Below are 20699 nucleotides of genomic sequence, written 5' to 3' on the forward strand. Positions count from 1 at the left end.
GAGAATACAGAAACACTGTGGATGCTAGCATCAGGATGGATATGTTCAATATACCATAATTAGCGGGAAAATATCTACAGCTTGGGCAGCTCATGCAATACCATGGTACGATATTCTCCCCATACCTTGAAGCCAGCACGCTCATACCAGTTGACATGGTTAGACCAGTCAATAAAAACATGCTCCATTCCTCGTCTCTTCAAGTCGAGTGCAGCATGGGTGATTAAGGCAAGGCCTACTCCCTTATTCCTTGCTTGGGGAGTGACGCCTACACAGCCAATTTGACCGGACTTGTTACCCACAAGAGGCTGCATGGCAAGTTCCTGTGTCATACCGATACCTAGTTCCTGCATTAATGTCCACCCAACCTGTTCCCCGGTCGATGAGTCGGTTGCCACCATAACTTGGTTGTAGCGACCTGTTTGCGCCAATACTTCGTAGGCGCCCATCCACACGCTGTCTTTACCAAACAACTTACGTTGCTTCTGCATGCATTCTTCATACTGCTCCTTTTTCCAGGGAGCAAAAGTGAACCCTGCTGTTTCTGCACGCTCAAGAACTCCTTTTTGGGCCTCAAAGACGTGTAGGTCAGCGGTATAGTCCCTTGCTGATGGGCCTGAGGCAGGACAGAATCCACGGTGTATAAAGAAGTCCTGGGCTTCTTTGGAGATATCCATTGGAACGCCCGGCCAGAACCGAGGAAAGCTAGAGCCAATTGTCACCGACACAGCTGGATAGTTCCTTCGGAGATACTGTCGGGCATGTTCAAGCAGAGCCGTTCCTATACCTTTACCTTGATAGACAGAGTCAACAACGATTACAGGGATGAATGTCGTTGGCCGGTCTTCATTTGCATATGTAGCCACGAATCCTACCACTTTATCATTGAAACGTGAAACAAAGTGGTTTCCATTAGGCCGAGTGAGGACATGGGAAAGCGTTTTGGGCGGCACGGCATATCGTGGTAGGAGTTTATGCCAGAGTTCAATCACCCTGGAAAGGTCTCTATCTGCGTTGAGAGGCTCAATTGGTATTGATGGCGGTTTAGTCGATACAGGCAGTTTGCCTCTTGGCTCCATCTGCCCAAATATTATCTTAACTGCTGGTAAGAATGCCTCAATGGTTGGCTCATATATAGTGATGTAAGTCTTGATGTTCTCTGTATCATCTAGAAAGTCGTATGGCCCGCATATGGCAATTGAAACGACCTTGGATAGCCCCTTCATAACTCCGACCAATTTCTCTTTGTCTTTGGAAAGTTTTGCGTTTTCTGTTACAAGAATAACTGCATCTGCTTGGGATATCTTTGCCTGGGTCTCTTCATCATTTTGAATTGAACTATGCTCAGGAATCGGACATTCAATCATATTCGGATGGTGCTCCTTGATCATTTCAGCGAATTTCAGTGGCATATATGGAACCGTAGGGAGAGCTTTGCTAATCTCTCCTGCAACAACCGAGTATACATATGCTACTTTCTGATCCGGTGTTATGGGAAGAGCATTCTGGAAATCTCTCACGAGAGTTGCGCTTCGAGCATAGGTTTGCGCTGCCAATTTCTCATGGTCAACCCGGAGTTGCGGAAGCAATTCAGGTTTACGCCTGGCAAAGACCGACTCCCAGCTGACAAACTTGTCTTTCAACTTTGTTACTCTCGCAACTGATTTGGAGACACCGTCGTGCGTGATCGTTCCGCTTTTAAACGCTCCATACACCTCATTGTAAGCTCCAACCTGTGCCTTTAGAGTATGGCAAACCATTGCACAATCTACGCCTGCGGCAATTGCCATTGCAGCACCCTTCTCGGTGCCGTAATGCGCACGAATTGCGTCCATTTCCAGGCAGTCAGAGACCAAGAGGCCATCATACTGGAGCGTTTCTCGGAGAAATCCCACGCAGCTTTTACTGAGAGTCATGGGGAGACTCGACCCTTCAAGTGCAGGCAGTACAATGTGGGATGTCATCACAGATTCGACTTTTTCTGCAGCTGCTCTCCGGAATGGGATCAGCTCGCAAGCTTCCAGCTCTTCGCGGGATTTGTCCACAACGGGAAGCCCAAAGTGAGAGTCGACTTTCGTGTCACCGTGACCGGGGAAATGCTTCACACATGGAACAACTTTTTTCTCACGCAGTCCTTGAGCAAAAGCTGAAGCAATTCGTCCGACGTTTATTCCATTATCTCCTGGCGACCTTACCCCAATTACCGGGTTGGATGGCTCCGAATTAACATCGCAGACAGGAGCATAGTTCATGTTGATACCGAGTGCATCAAGTAATTCACCCGTAGCTCTAGCAATCAAAGTGGCATCTTCGGGAGAGCCCGTTGCCCCCAGAGCCATAGAACCTGGAAGCTGAGCAGCAACAGGGGCTCTGATCTGGCAAACCCGGCCATTCTCCTGGTCTATCGCAATGAAAAGGGGCCGGGAATGGCCTGCATCTCGAGCGGTCTGCTGGAGCTCGTTTGTAAGAGCAATCAACTGCTCCGCATCACCAACATTACGCTGGAAGAGGATAATGTTTCCGATGTAAAATGGAGCTCGGATGAGAGACTTGATATCTTCATTCACTGTCAAGCCGTCGAACCCAACGATAAAGAGCTGTAACGAGTGTTAGCATATTACGTGTTGTGTATAGGTATATCAGCTGGGGATTAGTTTTACCTGGCCCAAATCCCTTCTGACGTCTTCTTCACTCATGGTGTCGGCTCAGTCAAGTTTACTCTTGTTTATTTGGATGATGCAGCGATGAAGCGGAGGAAGTAACTTATTGACTTTGCAACTTTCTTCCAACCCCACCAGGTTCGGCTAACTAGTTATACGAGAAGAATGATTATCATGATGTAGGTGATGAGTAGCTAATTACCGACGCTGACTATTGTGGTCTACTAAATCATTCAATATTCTGCTCTTTATGCGATCTTTTTGTTAGGCTGTTTTGGTTCTTTAACCTCTGCACATTTCAAATTTAGGCATATATTAGATGATATAACTCATGGTTAGTTGCTCGTGTCCTGCCCTATATTAGTTGGCATTTAGTTAATTACTTTGCTCGCTCTAGTCAGATCGGCTTTTCCCCCAGAAATATCGAAAATTATAATAACTGACGATGACTAGGTAATTATTAGTTACTCAGCTACCTATTTCAGCAAAGGGATCCTCGAAATAAAATGACGGACAAAGGCGAGAAGCTTGAAGGTATGTATCTAACGGCTCTCCTCTATCAAACTTTTTAACCTCTTCATAAACTTAAATAACTACTAGTTAAGCATAAAGCATAGGCAACGGTTAAACCATGCTCACAAGTGAAACTAAGTACTCCGTACACCAGTGGCTAATTTGGTGTGAAAAGGTGAGAGGGGATTAATGGGTAAATATTGAAACCAAAACGGTGGATGACCTGTAGCTCTCAATCTTTTGCTGGAAGATGTGAGTAGGCAATTGGGCTATCAACGTATTCTTCCAGAAATTTCTCCTGTGGCCAAACAACCTTCCCTGAATCCTTACCACCCCGAGGGGTGTTGTCCGCCTTTTGAGGGGTATGTGATGCCTCTTTTAAGACAAAGTCTTCTTTGCCATTGGTGTAGCCATGGGATGCCACATGGAATTCTCGTTTGACCTGCCCACCATCCTTGAATGCAAAGGTACCATGCCAGCCTTTGGGATCTTTCACACGTTTGCCATCAATTGTAGTAGTATCGTGTAGTTCCGATCTAAATCCCATAATACGGCTAGTTAGTACTTGGAATAATATAGCTTAAAAGGGCAGATGACGAACCGAATAAGAATGGCCTCTGGCGCTAGCTGCTCGGTTCGAGCTGTTGCATAGGCGAGAGCAACTAGGGCTGTCTTCGTTTCTGCCTTAATCGTATTTCCAACATAAAAAAAGTAACGCGTAAAGCTGATAGCACTTGTAGCTGCCATGGTTTTGATAGTCGAATAGTAAAAAGGGTAAAATATCAAGCTAGAATTAGTCGACAAATAATTAGTTACATCAAGTTGATAACCAGTGGTGTGTTTTTAACTAATGGAGATATGATTTATATTATATTTATCCCTCTCAGACATACTGCAAGGAAGAGGGGGAGGAAACGGCCCCCAAGTTGTTCGGATTGTTTATTCATCCTTATTATTCGATAGCTATATATAGTACTATGTATGCTCCACAAATGCTTTATCGCTGAACCAACCAGTTTATGCTATGGATCTTTTAGTTTATGCAACCCATCACCATAAACCAATAACTGGTATATGATTGCCGCCCGCACGACAGGTTGGCCCGGCCCGGTTCGAAGGTTGCAGCCTTCTGTGTACTATGTATTGGTGTCCTCTAACTTGCTTGAGTTCTTGTATCTTGCAGAATGCGATAAAGAAAGGTACAGTGAATATGCCCCTGGATTACGAGGTAGAAACAAAACTCAAGAGAATATCTGATCCACGTAACCTCGCATTCCTAAATAAAGATGATGATTTTGCCAAACCTGCGAATATCTGCCTATTTAAAAAAGAGAAGACAGCGGTACCCAGACCAAAGTGAATTTTCCCAGGCGAATTAGATGTAACTTAACAAACGAATGAACAAGGAAACAAGCAAGAGGAGAGTTACCTCGTAGTAGTACATTTGAATGATTTAATCTCTATTTAGTCAGAGGTAGTTCGTGGGTGCGGGTATGGAGTTTTTAACATTTTTGGATTGATTTTAGTTAGTCATCAATGCCAAGAATTATATCTAATTACAAACTGGCTAAATACTATACTCCCCTTGTAATTCTATCCTGTTCCAATTCCAAGTTTCAATTCCGTGAAATTTTTCTGTATACCATCCGCCTTCTGTGCGGTTGCGTTGCCATCTATGAGTTCCGGGTATACATCAGATATTGATAGCGTCCTGATGAAGCAAGCTGAGCTAGTCCTAATTTGCAACATTCACCTCTGACAACGAGTACAAGTGCACGTGACTTGAAGCTAGGTTTACTCCAGTCCTGTCAGTCTGCATGGTGACAGCACTACATTACGTGTCGAAGGAATGCCAGTTCATCATCGACATTAACCACCTCTGGCCCGGCACAGTCTAAATACCGTGTCGTTTATTTAATCTCGAGACGTTGCCCTTCATGGTACGCTGCCCTAAGGCAACGGCCCTCGTCAAGCCTCTCCAGAAATTTGCTATTCCGCCAAATATATTCCGCCAAACACCAATTTCTTGCTCTCAGAAATCAAATTTCATACAGTGGAGGCCTGTTTCTTCCAATTTAGCGACTCCCATGCATTTCAGTAGCAAAACCAGTGGGAAGACCGCCCGGTATGAGTATAATTGGGTTGATGGTGCGGAGTCACTCGAAAAATATCAACCTGGAGGCTATCACCCAGTCATGATTGGCGACATACTGCATGGCAGATACCACGTTGTGGACAAACTGGGTTTTGGAGGCTACTCGACAATTTGGCTCGCACGGGATACTCAAATCGGACGCTATGTTGCTCTCAAGATCGGCATTGCAGACTCGCTACCCCATGAGACCAAAGTTCTTCGAGCACTTTCAGTATCGCTACCGGAGTGCTCATATATACAAGGCAGGTCTGAAAATCGCAGCTTGATTACTATTCCGCTCGATGAGTTCGAGGTACAAGGTCCGAATGGGACGCATCCATGTTATACAATGGCACCGGCACAATGCAACCTCAAAGAGGCATCGTTTAGTCGCTTGTTCCCTCTTGAGGTTGCCCGAGCACTATCAGCTGGACTCGCCTTGTCTGTTTCTTCTGTTCACTCTCAAGGTTATGTTCATGGAGGTTTGTAATTTCAACATGATAAGCATTTAAGGCTACATCTCTAATGTTTATTAGACATCCACCTCCGCAATGTTTTAGCTAAACTCCCCTCAAGCCTGGATGAACTTTCAATTGAGAAGTTTTATGAAGAATATGGAAAACCCGAAACCGTACCAATTACTAGAAGTGATGGTGGCCCACTTCCAGCCAATGTTCCTGATAAAGCGGTAATACCACTTTATATTGGGAAATATGCCGAAGATTTTTCACTTTCCGATGCACATGTGCTATTAAGTGACTTTGGTGAGGCATTTGCTCCTTCTTTGGAGCCTCGCCTTGGGAAGGACTGCCACACTCCCCTCTCCTTAAGACCCCCAGAAGCCCGATTTGAGCCCGAAAGTCCGCTATCATACTCAGCTGATATATGGACCTTAGCTACAGCACTCTGGGAGATTGTCGGTATGAAGGCTATATTTAGTAGCGAATTTGTAACAGCTGATGATGTAACAAGCCAGCAAATTGAGGTCCTTGGACCTATGCCTCAGGACTGGTGGGAGCGTTGGGAAGAACGAGGTAAATTTTTTGACAAGAAGGGGAATCCTAAGGGGGCGCGTGAAATATGGCCTCCGATCCATCGAGCATTTGAAGAGGGTGTGCAGAAGTATCGACGAAAGCTGCTGCCAACAGACGTGTTTAGTGAAGCGGAAACGGCTGCTTTCCTTGACTTAATGCGCCGAATGTTAGTGTTCCGGCCTGAGGAACGACCGACTGCAAAGGAAGTGCTGGAATCGGAATGGATGGTCAAATGGGCGTTGCCCGATTTTGAACGAAGTTAACTAGGTTTAAACCCGACAAATATCGTCTGATCAATCATCTGAATGCAGGCCCATGTCCAGCTGATATTATCTGTAAGAACAAGCCTTCTGCCAAAGCAAACTCGGACAACAAGAGTGCTAACACTGGCAGATATTGCTGCTGTAGACAACATCTTTTGTTCAAATTCGGGTCTTTGATATTTGATATCTCTGCTTCTGCTTGCTTGGAGTTGCACATTACACACCATGGGTTTCGGCAAGGGTTGAGAGGCACCAGTGGGCGGTCCCATTAATGATAGGTTGATTCTTCATGGATCAAGGCAGTAACTAGATCCGAACATACTTGAAACATCTCATCTCAAGTCTTATTTACTTCCTCAAGTGGTCTGTAATACTAGTGTTTATATCCCTTTAGATACGAAGGTAGATGGATTTTCACTCTCTGTTGAGGTTGTCGTCCGATCAAAGTGTGGGAAGATAAACTTTTAACGTTTTTTAACCTTGAGTTTCTTTTTATTTAGATCTTCTCTCCCCTTTTTCACCCCGCCATCTGCTTCGGTTGATCCAAGGTCAACGCATATCTGAGATACGGCGGTCCAATGTTCGATTCTACTTTCAAGCTCAATACCGGGCGGGATATCCCTGGCGTCGGGTTTGGGACTTTTGATCCCAGACACCCGGAAAAGGCATACAAAGCCACACTCCACGCCCTCCATGCTGGATACAGACATCTCGACTGTGCCGCCCTGTACATAAACGAGGAGCTGGTTGGCAATGCAATCCATGAGTTCCTCGAGTCTCGTCCTGATGTTCAGCGTAAAGACCTTTTTATCACTACAAAGGCTTGGAACAATATGCATGAGCCAGGGGATGTTGAGGCCAGCATAAAGGAGTCTCTCAGGAAGTTAAGACTCGACTATGTTGACCTTTATCTCCTGCACTACCCCATCGCCACGGAGAAGGATGAAAAAGGAGGCGAGGTCATGGGAGCTGATGGGAAGGTGTGTAGCTAAACAACCCAGTTGACAAAATATGAATCCATACTTAGAATGAGAAACTAGTACATCGTTAAGAAAGGACTCACAGAACAGCCGGAGCCGACCTGGCGTGCGATGGAAAAAGTCGCACGAGACGGCCTTACCCGTGCTATCGGCGTTTCAAACTGGTCTGTATCTCGGCTTCGGTCTCTGCTGCAACTTGCATCGATACCACCGGCTGTCAACCAGATCGAGATTCACCCTTTCTTCCCCAACAGCAAGCTTGTCCAATATTGCTTTGATCATGATATCCTCCCCGTGGCATATTCACCTCTTGGATCTCAAGTGCTTAGTTGTGGAGATGGGGAGAAGGCTCGTGGGAGCCGGGCCCTTCGGGCCTTAGCCGGCAGGAAAGGATGTGATGTTGGACAGCTTCTCATAGCATGGGGCCTTAGACGAGGTTATCCGGTACTTCCAAAATCCTTCACGCAATCGCGAATTACGAGTAATTTCCAACCCATCGAACTTACACAGGATGAATTCGAGGCTGTTGGAAATGCTCCGGATGGAAAGTACACTCGATTTGTTGATCTTAGTATCGAATATTCGTATGACAATTTTTGGGCGGATGAAGAGGATAAATAGATTTATAGAAGGGATCTTCGGATGCTGGGGGTTACAGTGCTGCTTACGGTGTTGCTTATATAGATATAGCTAGAGGCCTTTTTGAACTAAGACTAGTTTTCAGGTTCTTGAATGTCGTCATTCATACATTTCAATTCGTGAGCTATCTGCCTCGTATGATAGTCTATATGTAATGTACTATCTCAACAGAGATGGGATATATGCGTATATAGATCATTTAAGCCTGAAAATCGGGTACTGGTCACCCTTGCTGACTGGTATGATACCAAACGATGCAAAAGAATCCATGTATTCGGGCTAAAATCAGCGGTTAGAATGTATCATGGGCGTCCACAAATCGTAGGACACTCACCTCCAATGCAACGAATGCGAGAGCAGCGTTTTTCTGGGTCGTGCTCAGCAGATAGGTACCTGCAGGCAGTCTCATGTTCTGTTCGACCAGCTTTGTTTCCACAGTGGCTGTGACCACACCTTCGTAGTATTCCTTGTCAAAGGCAACAGATGTAACATTCAAGGCCTCTACGCGTCCGGTGTAGCTGTACGGTAGCTTTTCAGCCTTGAGTCCAAGTACCTCTAGGCGTTTGACAACGTCCGTCCATGACTGGGGGATCAGGTATGCCCGTGGGCGACTGCGAGTCAAGACCGGGGTGGCAGGAGTAGTCCTTGAAGGGTTAGCCTTGGGTTCAAAGTGTGCACTGTAGTAAGGTAAGGGAGGAACTTACGAAGCAAAGTCTATAGGATAGTCGATTAACTTGCCATCAGTAGAATTGAGCATGCCGAAGGTCCTTGCGGATATGGGAGATTTGTCAGTGAGCACGATACTACCTTTGCTATGAGTGAAGCGGTCGATACCCCTCTCAATGGTATTATAGACCTCATCAAAATTATCGACAGCGGTCTGGATGATGCTCTTGGCCATGACCAATCCACTCAGAGTTCGACGCTCGAAATGTTGGTCAGCGATACCTATGCCCCTGGTTTCGCAAAGGAAGGCAACACATTGCGTCAAGCCCATAGCGTTTCGTCCAATTTTAGCATCAGTGCCTGCCTCTAGAAGGAGTAGCTTTGAGTTGGTTGAGTCTCCTTGGGTGATGTATGGATCCCAGCGTAAACCAGCGGCCTCGATATCCTTGCCCATACGTTTCGCAAAGAGTTTCTCCGACAACTGGCGGATGCCTTCGTCGATGTTTAGGTTCTTTGCTGCACTGAACAAGGCGTCGGCAGCGTAGATGACATCCTTCTTTGGGCCGAATGCCCTGCCAGCAGAGAACTCATGCATATCTGTCGCGATATGCGGGTTGAACTTGGTGAAAAGCTGCTTGATATCTCTGGTTTGCTGTCGGGCAAGCTTGACATGGTCGCGGTTCGGGTCAAAGTTGGTGGCCAGGTAGCGTTGGAAGTAGAAGACGCCGTCAGGGTTATAGCGAGGCAAGACCAAGATATCCATCTTCTCGAGGACTTTGGCAGTCCACTGTTGGTTTTGGGCCATCTCTCCGAGGAGAGCCAGCATGGACTGGTCGCCTGCGGGTTCGTTCCCGTGAACACCTCCCTGGAGCCAGACTCGCAACTTCTTGCCACTCCCTGGGTTTTCGAGGGAGGAATTGGTCCCGGACAGGTACAAGTAGGGGAATTTACGACCCTCTTCAGACATGAAGTCAGCTTCATGGTAGGCCATCCAGCCATTTGACCTTGCCAGGCGGCGCAAGAAGTTATCTATCAACTATCAGCAACCATGGTATATTACAAGTGGAAAAGCAGAAACCTACCCATGATCTCATCTCTGGTTGGCCCAGCCTTGCCATCTGAAAAGTCTCTGGGAACAGTGCCAGGAGTGGTGAAGGCTGGAGACTGCAGATGAGTCCCGTTTATGGGAGGAAATGCACCAGCCACTACATCAGAGTCCTTGTGCACAGGAACCTGGTTGTAGCCATACTGAAGGGCACTCGCACAGTGAGATCCAAGTCCCAGAGAGATGAGAGTCAGGATGCTATAGGCCACCATCGTGTCAATGGTATTACTTCTTGTTCACTTCCCAAGCTGCTGCGTCCTTGCATCTCTGAGCGAGGGAGAGACCTTGGGGCTTTTATACGCCAGCTAGCCTGCCCAGCCCAGCCAGGGCGCGCTACCCGAGGTGCGAGGGGGATATTCCTGGGCACTCTACTGTACTTTTCTTCCAAGCCAGTGGACTCTGCCTGTCCATCCAATATCAAAAACATCCCTGTGGTCTTTTTTCTCGTCTTTCCCCAGAGTTTTTTTCCATGCAATCGAGATGTTGCTGACTAAGCGGCTGCTCCCGATTTTTGTTCCTGCATCGAAGAAAAGTCGAGATGAACAAGTTGACGGCTTAGTTGTAGCTGAAGCGATGAAGGCAACGAGCTACGGGATAGGTACCCGTCTCTCCCGTCGAGGTTAGCTATAACTAACTTGGTGGATAGCGCGAGTCTTTCTCTTTTCCCCTTTGGTACGCCGGATGGCCTACGCTGGCCGATGTCAACTGCCCAAGGGCGTAGACAGCAACGTCAAGGATATAACCGAGTCATCCCCATATTAAAGGCCGCCGAGCTTGATGTTTGCGGGGAAGATGCTAGGGCGCAGGATGTCTTGCATATTCCACTCGTCTGGTCGGTGGAGATAGATATTCAGTCTGCTCGAGTGGGATAAAGGAGTCCAAACCATGGCATATTATGAAGTCTAGATCTTCCTCTCGTAACGGTCTCGAAGCAGTGGAAAGGATACCTCGGTTATTGGAGTATCAAGAAGTTACATCGACCATGAACTTGTCCTTTGGCATCCATGAACCACTTTTCATCGCCATCCCCGCAACCCGCCTAGCCACTATTGGTGGGCGAAAGGATTTTAACGAGGCCTCCACAGGAGAAGGATCAATTTGTGTTATGCACCGTTAAGACCGAGATGCAGGTATATCAGAATCCAGATGTCAAGTTGACAAGGGAAAAATTTTTACCCTAATACTTCGCTTCTGATGACCTCTTTTTGCCTTGTATCCCATCCCTTGGTTCTAGGGAGCCATGTCTCTGAGATTCATTTACTTATTGAGGGATTTATACTGAGCCAGGCATATGCGGTCCTTGCTATCATCTTAATATACAGGCTGAGCACGAGGCGATTTCAGCCCCTCATTTCTAGAAGAGACGGAATGGAAATGCCCCTCTGGTCCTTGAATTTATATTCCAGGCTTGATGAAGCTGGCAGGGCCTTCCATGCCAAATTCCACCAATGGCCGGTTTATTGCCGGAACTAAGGTATTATTCCGTCCCGTTCTTGACTCCGCCAAGGAGACGTAGAAATTTCGATGCATCTGACCCTAAGATGATACTGAAGGAGACATTATGAAGACGTAAAATTCATTTCATTCCCTAACTATGTACACTTGTGAATCGAAGTTTTCTTAAAACAGCTCTCCCTTGCATTCGTCTACTTGCACTCCTTTGGAACCTCGTTGCTGCCAATGCGGTTCTTTGGATCGAACTTGGCACCAACACCGAGTCCGCGCTTGGCGAATGCCTTCCAGATCTCACACTTGTTGGATGCCTTGGTGAGGTTCTTGTCGGCGTCGAGGATGGCGTCACGGGCCTGAACGAAGTTGGGGTTGCAGGGTTGGCTAAAATTAAACAAGTCAGTTCAGTCACTTGAAACATGCGGATGAACCCAGGGGCAAATATGGAGGGGAAAGGTCTCAACATACATGGCCATGCCGTCCATGACGATCTTCATAGCAAGATACTTGCCGTCGCTTGGAATGCCGTTCTTGAAAATGGGGACTGGGCCGTCATTCTTGCCGTGCTTATCAATCAGGTTCCAGAGGAGTTCGTAGAGCATAGTCGCCCAGACGGTACCGATGGCATGGACCTCGTTCAGCTGGTTGTTGGAGGTGTATACGAGAGGGTTGACGCTCATATCAGTGGAGTATGGGTACATTCGAACACCCTTGGGGCTGTTGTTTACCCATCCTCCCTTAACGTAGTTGGTCTTGCGGGTGTCCTTGGGCTTTAGACGGACAGCGGTTGCGTAGAAGTCACCCCATCCTTCTCCCATACCACCGGATTCAATGGCATTCAGGCATCGGGAGTTGGCAGGGCCACCGCAGAGACGGTTGGAGACTAGAGTAACGGAATTTAGCTTGGAAAAGAAGAGCAAATACAACCGATATACTTACGACCGTGGGTATATTCGTGGATAATGGTACCAGCCTCGAAGGAAGCATCACGAGGTGGGTTGGCTCTGGTCCAGATGTAGGCACGCATGCGGCCGGGTTGGCCATCTGGGGGAGTAGCAAAGTTGGCGTTGTTGGTGCCGGAACCGTCCTGAGCGTTCAAGATAACGTAGTCATTTCCCTTACCACCCTGGCCACGGTTGTTGACCTGGAAGTTTCCTGCTTTCTCGTTGAAGCCGAGCATGTAGTACAGGTCATGGCAGACATTGGAGGTGTAGAATAACTGGGTGACAGAGGCATCGATGTAGGTCTTGGGTGGGTCCATGTTTGCTGAGTATGGGTACTCAAACTTCAAGTTCTTGGGGCTTGGTCGGTAGTTGTTCTCATAGTCATTACCGCCATCTGGGTTGTACTGAGCAATGGCGTTGTTGCCTCGGGTGGCAGTGAAGTTGTTCTGTCCATCGGCAAGCCAGGTCAGGGGGGATGTCTGCAGGTTCCAGGGGTTGGTGAGAATTTCGCGGTTGCCCTCAGTAGGGTCGGCAAGGCCCCATTTGCTGGTTACATTGTTAGCTTCATTACAGATATGTACGGATTGGGATGGGTAAAAGGGGGATATACGTACTAGACCTGGAAGGTAGCGTGAGCAACGTAGTCAACGACATTGTGGACCTTTCCGGTATCCTTTGCGTCCATGTACGAGAGAAGCCAGTTGTCACCAATATCGGTTTCAACTCTCCAGGTCAAGGCCAAAGAGCCGTCTTCCTTAGCCATGTAGCAGAGTTTGGCAGTAGGATCAGAAAGAGCACCAGAGGTACCCTTGAACATGACCTTATGCTCGCTCATGTTTTCAACGGTGGCACCCTCGGCCTTGATTGGGAGGTTAAGAGCCTTGCGGACTCCGTGGAGAGCCTGCATTGGGTCAGAGAAATCTCGCTTCTGCACTGGGCTGGATTCGGGAGCCGGCCCGGTGTAGAAAGAGTTTCCATGAGAAAGGACTTTGCCGTCTTGACCAATCTGGTAGAAGTTGTCATAAGCCTCCAGATCAAGATGCAGATTATATACACTAAGAGCAGACTTACGTTCACGTTGAAGTCGGAGTTGTCGATATCAATGCCGTGCATGGTCTGACGGAAGCGAACATGGCCAATACCGGACTGGCCAATGTAGTGGTCGTCAACGAGGCGGAACTCCATGTTTGGCATGGTCTGCTTGACCATCTCGGTAGCCACCTCGACATAGGTGCCAGCGCGGAAAGAGGCAATGCTGGGCTGCTTCATCATCTCATCATTGCTGGTGTAGCTGGATCGGTGGCCAATACGGTACTCGTTCAAGTCAACAGCTCGGCCAGCGAGGCTTGTGCTCGACGGCTGGGGGTGTGCGAGCACATGGAGAGGCAGGCTGATAAGCCCGGCGGCAAGCAAGAGGCCGTGCATGGCTGATCAAAGGAGAATATAGAAAGGGGATTTACTTGAAAATCTCCTCTTTAGAAAAAATAATGACCCTATCGACAGGAAATCACTTACTTTGGGTATCGTCCAGACTCAGGGGGAAACAGATGGAGTTTATATATGTTGATCTCCCTTGATCATCTCCCATGTTTTGATCATCTCCACGTCCCTGGAGTCGCATGGTATCCGAGGTAGTTTGAGGATGCTAGAGCAGCCTGGCAATATGGTCCCCTTCACTCTCCACGGCGTTAGGGAAAGGGCTTCATGGTATGGGGCAGCGCGCCGCATGTTTCCGGCCAAGCATATCCCATGTTGACCTCGAAGACCATAGTTCATGCTGATCATTCCATGGGCAGACGAGAATAAGGATGAGGACGAGGATTGTGAATCCTTGATGTCGTATCTCGGGACATGAAGCCGGTGATAGCCACGGCAAGGGTATGTATCATAGTTAGCTCCACACCAAAATCGTGGGGTTATCATTCTGTTTGCTGTAGATATTATTTATATTTCAATGTAGAACTGTATTCATAGGCTTTTAGCAATGCACAAGATCTGGAGATGCAGACTGATGCCTGTACCCCAGACAAGGGATGGCTCAGCGCGTAGAACAAGTTTATATTTCGGCAAACTTCATGCAACTTTCAAACTTACACTTGAGTTCAGGTACAAGAAAGTGGCTGACGCTGTGTGGCTAAGGAAAAAAATGATATCCTGATGTCTCCGGCTTGATGTCTCCATATTAACCTCCATACTTATTATCTCCCCAGATATCCTCCAATTCAAAGATAAGCCTATTTGGACCTCTGGTCGAGACTGTCAGCTGATTCGAGGTTGCTTCAAAACTAGGATCCCTATACCTTGATATATATGATAAATATACCCTCTCGGATTGGGACTCACTCACATTAGAGCCTATAGGAGAGGGCTACATATAGGGTTGAAGGACTTCCTGAGTATGGTCCCAAACCTTTTCCATCGCCTTCTCTCGAAGTACAGTCATAGATTTTGCATTCGGGGTGCAGCCACATTTGTAGTTGACGAGGAACAGTCCATCTTCTTGCTTCTCCAATGAATTGATACCCGGCTTGCCCTGCCATGGAACACCACGGCCGCCAAAGGCTGCACTCGTGCACTGGAACAGATGTCTCTGTCCGGACTCGTCATCACTAAAACTGAATACGTTGATGAGAGGCTCGAGTATGATCCGGACAACCCAGGCCATGACCGAATTCGGCTCCAAGCCCCTCCTCGCGTTTTCTGTATTAACCCAGCCGGGCCAGGAGTGGATGAAGGTCACGCTGGGGTTTCCTTGAGCGAGTTTCTCCCAGCCCATGGTGTTCATAGTTCCGTACTGGATCTGAGCCTTAACGCTGCCAAAGTTACCAGGCTTCTTGAGGTCCAAGTCGTCCACGTCGATGCTGGTTTTCTCCAGCCCACCAGCCAAAACGCTGACGACTCGGGGGGCCTCTGCTTTGTTTAAGAGAGGGAGCAGGTGGAGTGCAAAAAGTATTCGTGAGTAGTATTCTAGGCTCTGGGAGGTTTCTATGCCCTCGGTGGTTTCCTTGCGACCGCCGAAGGGCGCGTAGCCCGCAGTGAGGAATAGCAAGTCGAGCCGGGACTCCTTGCTCTTGATGACATCGCACACTCTCTTGGTTTCTGCGAGGAGCGCGATCTCACCTTCGGTCCAGACGACTTCTGCCTTGGAGTTGATGGCCTGCAGCTCCTGGATAAAGGTCTGCATACGCTCATAAGAGCTCTTGCGGCCGACTAGATAGATTCTGACGCTTGCACCCGTAGCGACCAACGCCTTGATCGTGTACTTTCCGATGCCTGACGTCCCGCCAACGAAGACGGCGACTTGTGGCGCCGTCGTATCGTTGATGAGTGCATTGGATGCTTGTATTTCCTTGTACGAGACCATTGTAGGTTATCGTCCTTTTGCAACTCTTCTCAGTAAAAGCCCACGGTAGTAGATGTGTTCAGCATCCCTGATGTTCAGGCTCATCACTGAGGGAGGTTTTATGGCGGCCACTCCCCAAGGCTCCAACCAGCTGGCGTGTATATCGAGCCGTGATGTACGTAAAGAAGGCTTCGATGTGCTACGTCAACCAGAGGATGCACCAGCCACGGCGGCGCTATCAAGTTCTAGACGCTCTAGAGTGCAGCTCCACAGACAAAATTGATGGAGTTGACATTGACAGACAGGCTACAGAATGTAACCCTCCTTGACGGTCTGTCCGGTCGACGACGGTGGTTAGCCACAGGTCAGACCAGGGCAAAGCTCGCCGGACGACCCCTGCAGGCGCCGGCCTGCTTGTCTACATGGGACCCTTGCAAGAATCAGACAAGGCGCGTGGAGGAACACTTCAAACTCGGTAGAAGAAGGAGATCGTCTTCGTTCCCTTTTGGCCTCTGCTCAGCTGTTGGTTGGTGTGCAAGTTGGCGCCCGCAAGGATGGCAGCCAAGCGCGACCCCTGAAGATGAAACTTCCCTCGAACAACGCCTGGGGATTGCTTAATACGCACAGAGGGCATTCAGGTGGGAATATCAGTCCAATCGTGCCTGATGGAAACCCTGAGCTACCTTCGTTTGCCTGGTTTGGTGACGAGTTAGTGGCTGTCAGTACAAAGGCAGCCCTGCAATACCGGGCACACAAATGCCTGCAAGGTGACCTTGCAATATCACCGAAAGGATTCTTATTCTAATTTAAGAATGTCAATGGAAACAAACCCGAGAGCCTCTTTCACAAGCCGAGAAGGACTGCCATCCCGAGAAAGATAGGATGTATCAAAGTTGATTTACATGACCAACCCGCCATATGGGCCCCATCACAGCAGAAACAAGGCTATAAATGAGCAATCTTATCGACTTGGAGGCATTTTTTTCACTGCATATTTCATGCGAGACACGTCCGTAATTATTGCAGGACCTGGGGTCGAAATGAAGGCTGGGGTGGCTGAGAAGCAGTCTTCGGTCCAAGGGCCAACACTCAACTGTCAAGCATCATCTACCAAGCAGAACCCCACGTTATCACTCTACCTATCCATGTACTATTGCGGGGGAGCTCAAAATAACAAGCCTTCAGGGTCAAGAAGCAGCGATATTAGGATAGCCACGGGCGTAACATCGATATATCAAATCTCCCCGCTTGCACTCCGCGTTGTTCAAATAGCATCTTGGAGGAAAAGAAATATGCCCAGAAACAGAGGATCCAATAGACGAGATGGCATGACAAACAGATTGACTGATATCATACGAGGTCCGCGTGCTGAACAGAAAAGAGGTTCGGGGAAGTATCCCGACTCGGTCTTCTCCCGGCCTGCATGATGTCCATAGCCTCGAAAGACAGCGCGGAAGAATGCCTTTAACCCTATTTAAAGATGGCCTGTAGCTTGTCACTGCCGTAGACAAGGTGCAAAGAGCCAACGGAAGCGGATATGTTCCCCAAAGGACTTGGCTAGAACCGTGCAGTGCATACCATGGGGCTAGCCGAGATCACATCAAGACACCTCATGCATATATGCAAGGGAAATATCATATATTTGCTTATCAGTTGGAGACAAGTCATGATTTCTACTCAATATATAGCCGATCCCCTATAGCATCAGTAGGTGTAGAGTGACTCCTTAAAATGCTGCAGTTCTTGCTAGAAGGGACAAATATACAGTCTGGAGACTATTAACCGTTAGTTACAATCTACTCTGTAGCAAATTTAGTTAATAATTGATAATTAAGTGCTAGCAAATCTATCAGCAGCATAGACATAGTTATGTTCGTTTGCTATGCTACAACCTATTCTAGAAAAAAAAAAGATTAGCCTTGCTTGGAGCCTTTGTTATTGCTACGGAAAAGGGGGGTTCTCTGGCTGGCTGAGCTTGCTAGAGCCCTTTAATACTATGGGTTGACAGGATATAATGGTATCATAAGGGGGTTCTAATAATGCTGGAGGTGTTAGTAGAGGTAAGCTGTAGAGTGTCAGGAACCCAAGGTCCCGGGCTGGACCCTTACATAAGGGATGTCGGACACTAAAGCTCTAGACTTGTATAAGAAACAATAAAGGATCCTTCTAAGATTAACAAACGTTAAAAACTTTTCGCCGCTTCTGCTTTATAGTACGGCTGTGGGTACCATTCGACCATGTGCCAGTCAATGGCCTCTTCCGCACCAGGCATGCTTTGTCAAAATCGATGAGCATTGGCCGGGATAGCTCTGAATTCCAGGTGATGTTGGAAGGACGAATATCCCCATGGACAACGCCATATCGACCCACTTCCTTTTCGAGCCTTCTTGACTCCTCGTAAAAGTTGCAATCCTGCGAGAAATCTAAGCTATCTCCAGCCCAGGAGAGGAGGAGGTAATGGACGATCAAGTCCAAACCGTCTGTGATGAATGGTTCTCTTAGGTTTACGGCCCCTAAGCAGACTGGAATCGAACTTCCTTGAAGCTTGTTGAGATAGTCATACACCTTAGCCTCGTGCTGGAGATGACGGACCAGTCCTTTGATTGTTCCTTTCCCAACGAAAGTATAGCCATATTGAGCCAGAGTCATCTTAAACAGAATTCCCCGCGCGCCAGAAAATTTCAAAGGCCTGCAACCATTATCTCGGTCTTTGTTCAACTGGGCCTCAAGCAGTTCGGCGACGGCCGCTTTTGATATTGGATGGCTGCCGTCCAGGCTCATCCTTTGGTGAAGAGCAACATTGGGGCACGCTTGATCTAAAATACCCCTAGTAGCCAAGCCGGCAAGGCACTTTTGTGTACAGTATTTACGGTCAGGCTCGCGGTTGCGGCGGCGCTCCTCCTGTGATTGCAGTCGCTTTGCCGGAGGCTCTCGCGGTGGAGATATAACCACTGCAAATCTTTTCCCCCCGGGGAATAGTGCGTTACGTTTGCTGGGATCTTCCCCTTCAGAACTATCCGAGGGCGGATTGTTGGTCGTGTCGTCGTGGTCCGCACAGCGTCCTTGCAGTCGCCGTGATTGTCGAGATTGCTCCTGTTGAACGGGGCTAGAAGGCGGACTTGATGGGGTATAACTTGAGTCAGATGGTGCTCGGTATCTCTCTTTAACCGGCATTTTCGCCAAGATGTACTCTACATCGACAGCCCACGTGTGAAGATTGGAAATTGCACGAGACCGCCACTCTTGGTCCCTTTTCGCCGACCTCAAGGCAAGGAGGCATAGCGTAAGAACCGAAAATATGGCAGTGCTAGAAGGCGAAAAAGGCTTGCCATTCTGAGCTTCAGCATCTCGAATAGGTTCGGCAAGGTGGTAATATAGCGTAGTCGGGTCATCTTCCTTGATACGAAGAAAAATAAATACTTCACCGGTCGTCAAATACCCATACTCGACCCCTTCTCTGATCATGTAATCAAATGCTTGTGTGATGGCAGCACCGCTGATCTGCTGTGCGTTATATATAAGTTTCTCCTCCTTGTCAACGGGGATTTCGTGGGCCTGCACAACCTCTTCCCAGAAGTTTGATGGTTGCAGCCCGGTTCGTACATTTCCAGGTAGAAGTTTATGGCCAGCCTTATATTCTATCACGAAAAGTAGCGTCTCAATCTCTTCATCTTTTCGGAACACACACAGTTGATCGGAACGAGGTTTCCAGCCCTTATGATTCTGCTGCTCTGACTCCTCCTCCTCCTCCGTGAGGGTGTTGGCATGGTTCTCAAACGATATTCCCGACCCTAGAAATGGGAGGTGAGTGCTGGTATCAAGATTCAACAATTCCTGCACTATAGACGTGACATGCTCTTCAACAGCGCATCGTTCATAGATCATGAGATCGAGCTCACTACCTAGCAGTCGACGGGAAACAACTTTACCGACAGCTCTCGTCCCCTCGACGGATAGGAATACTTCTGGCGAAGGCGCCTCGCTCGGATGGAAGAGAGAGGATACCTTGTCGAAGAGGTCATCGCGCTGAAGGGGAAAATCCGTCCATTGGCGGAGTATAGTGGGACAACAGCGGCCAGTAGGGGCCGTGATCGAACCCTTTGTGGTTTTGGACTGGTCCGGCTGGATGCTGAGCGGCACCGCGATATGTTTGTGGCATGACTGGAGAAAGGCCTCGAAGGTTGTCTGGTCAGTCCTGCTTTTGAGCTCTTGAGCTCTGCCCTCTGCTTGCTCAGCTCTCCTCTCCGCCCGTTCCACCCTGTCCTCTGCTTCTTTTAGCCGCCGCTGGAGCTCCTCAACACTTGGTTCTGAAGACATTATGGGCCAAGAGGTCCCCGGGTCCTCACCAGTTGGAGGGCTGGATATAATGGTAGGTAAATATCAAGCTGCCATTTGGCCAAAAAGGCGAGCCCGCGCTGGTTGGCGGCGGAGAGGCTGGTTGTATTTGACGTGAAGTTATCAGGCAACCATAGAGAGGCGTAGCGGGCGGATGACTAACATCTGACAAAGGACTGTTGGATTATGTCATCTGCTCTGCTACTCCACGTACTGAAGTTGATTATTACTCGATGTCGAGATCACCATGATTGATATCAAGGCTGTTCCTGTTACTTGTCGAAGTGCGTTATACTACCTAACCGTTATTATATCCAACCTGACTTCGATAACTAGGCAAATCTATCAGCCACAAAGATTTTCAGAATAACGGATATTTCCTTGTTGATGATTCGACGTTGACAAGGTAACGATCTTATTATTACCAAAATTTCCTATCCACATACGAGACTACCAATGCCTTCAGCCGCATCTTGGGCTGCTGTACTAGAGTTCGGTAAGAAGTACATGTTACACTCTTTCGTGAGAGGCTGATATCTAAAACACTATAGTCCAGACTCATACAACAATACCTATTCCAAAAGTTTTGGACTGCAGCTCTCATTCTCAATACCCAACTAGGGCAGGATATATT

The 20699-nt window shown here is 48.0% G+C and overlaps 8 protein-coding genes across 8 annotated transcripts; 2 read left to right on the top strand and 6 right to left on the bottom strand.

Annotated features, from left to right (window-relative positions):
• Window positions 1-74: 74 nt before the first annotated feature.
• Window positions 75-2696, bottom strand: MCYG_07410 (beta-N-acetylhexosaminidase; the record flags this gene model as incomplete). Its single annotated transcript, XM_002843581.1, has 2 exons — window positions 75-2597; window positions 2661-2696. 2 exons carry the CDS (start codon window positions 2694-2696, stop codon window positions 75-77), a joined length of 2559 nt encoding a protein of 852 aa, XP_002843627.1.
• Window positions 2697-3405: 709 nt separating this feature from the next.
• MCYG_07411 (conserved hypothetical protein) lies at window positions 3406-3920 on the bottom strand (the record flags this gene model as incomplete). Its single annotated transcript, XM_002843582.1, has 2 exons — window positions 3406-3709; window positions 3775-3920. 2 exons carry the CDS (start codon window positions 3918-3920, stop codon window positions 3406-3408), a joined length of 450 nt encoding a protein of 149 aa, XP_002843628.1.
• Window positions 3921-5260: 1340 nt separating this feature from the next.
• Window positions 5261-6604, top strand: MCYG_07412 (protein kinase domain-containing protein; the record flags this gene model as incomplete). The annotated part of the gene is made up of 2 exons (XM_002843583.1): window positions 5261-5789; window positions 5844-6604. The coding sequence occupies 2 exons, from the start codon at window positions 5261-5263 to the stop codon at window positions 6602-6604; spliced, it is 1290 nt and encodes a 429-aa protein (XP_002843629.1).
• Window positions 6605-7182: 578 nt separating this feature from the next.
• MCYG_07413 (GCY) lies at window positions 7183-8205 on the top strand (the record flags this gene model as incomplete). Its single annotated transcript, XM_002843584.1, has 2 exons — window positions 7183-7584; window positions 7645-8205. 2 exons carry the CDS (start codon window positions 7183-7185, stop codon window positions 8203-8205), a joined length of 963 nt encoding a protein of 320 aa, XP_002843630.1.
• A 213-nt stretch (window positions 8206-8418) lies between these two features.
• Window positions 8419-10228, bottom strand: MCYG_07414 (carboxypeptidase 2; the record flags this gene model as incomplete). The annotated part of the gene is made up of 4 exons (XM_002843585.1): window positions 8419-8502; window positions 8558-8867; window positions 8928-9918; window positions 9972-10228. The coding sequence occupies 4 exons, from the start codon at window positions 10204-10206 to the stop codon at window positions 8419-8421; spliced, it is 1620 nt and encodes a 539-aa protein (XP_002843631.1).
• A 1412-nt stretch (window positions 10229-11640) lies between these two features.
• MCYG_07415 (metalloprotease MEP1) lies at window positions 11641-13812 on the bottom strand (the record flags this gene model as incomplete). Its single annotated transcript, XM_002843586.1, has 5 exons — window positions 11641-11827; window positions 11951-12326; window positions 12383-12933; window positions 13002-13414; window positions 13459-13812. The coding sequence occupies 5 exons, from the start codon at window positions 13810-13812 to the stop codon at window positions 11641-11643; spliced, it is 1881 nt and encodes a 626-aa protein (XP_002843632.1).
• A 943-nt stretch (window positions 13813-14755) lies between these two features.
• MCYG_07416 (conserved hypothetical protein) lies at window positions 14756-15751 on the bottom strand (the record flags this gene model as incomplete). The annotated part of the gene is made up of 1 exon (XM_002843587.1): window positions 14756-15751. The coding sequence occupies one exon, from the start codon at window positions 15749-15751 to the stop codon at window positions 14756-14758; it is 996 nt and encodes a 331-aa protein (XP_002843633.1).
• A 1768-nt stretch (window positions 15752-17519) lies between these two features.
• Window positions 17520-20047, bottom strand: MCYG_07417 (conserved hypothetical protein; the record flags this gene model as incomplete). The annotated part of the gene is made up of 2 exons (XM_002843588.1): window positions 17520-17531; window positions 17912-20047. 2 exons carry the CDS (start codon window positions 20045-20047, stop codon window positions 17520-17522), a joined length of 2148 nt encoding a protein of 715 aa, XP_002843634.1.
• Between the last annotated feature and the right edge of the window lie 652 nt (window positions 20048-20699).

The sequence above is a fragment of the Microsporum canis genome, genomic scaffold (assembly GCF_000151145.1).
Source record: "Microsporum canis CBS 113480 supercont1.7 genomic scaffold, whole genome shotgun sequence".
NCBI classification, from domain to species: Eukaryota; Fungi; Ascomycota; class Eurotiomycetes; order Onygenales; family Arthrodermataceae; genus Microsporum; species Microsporum canis.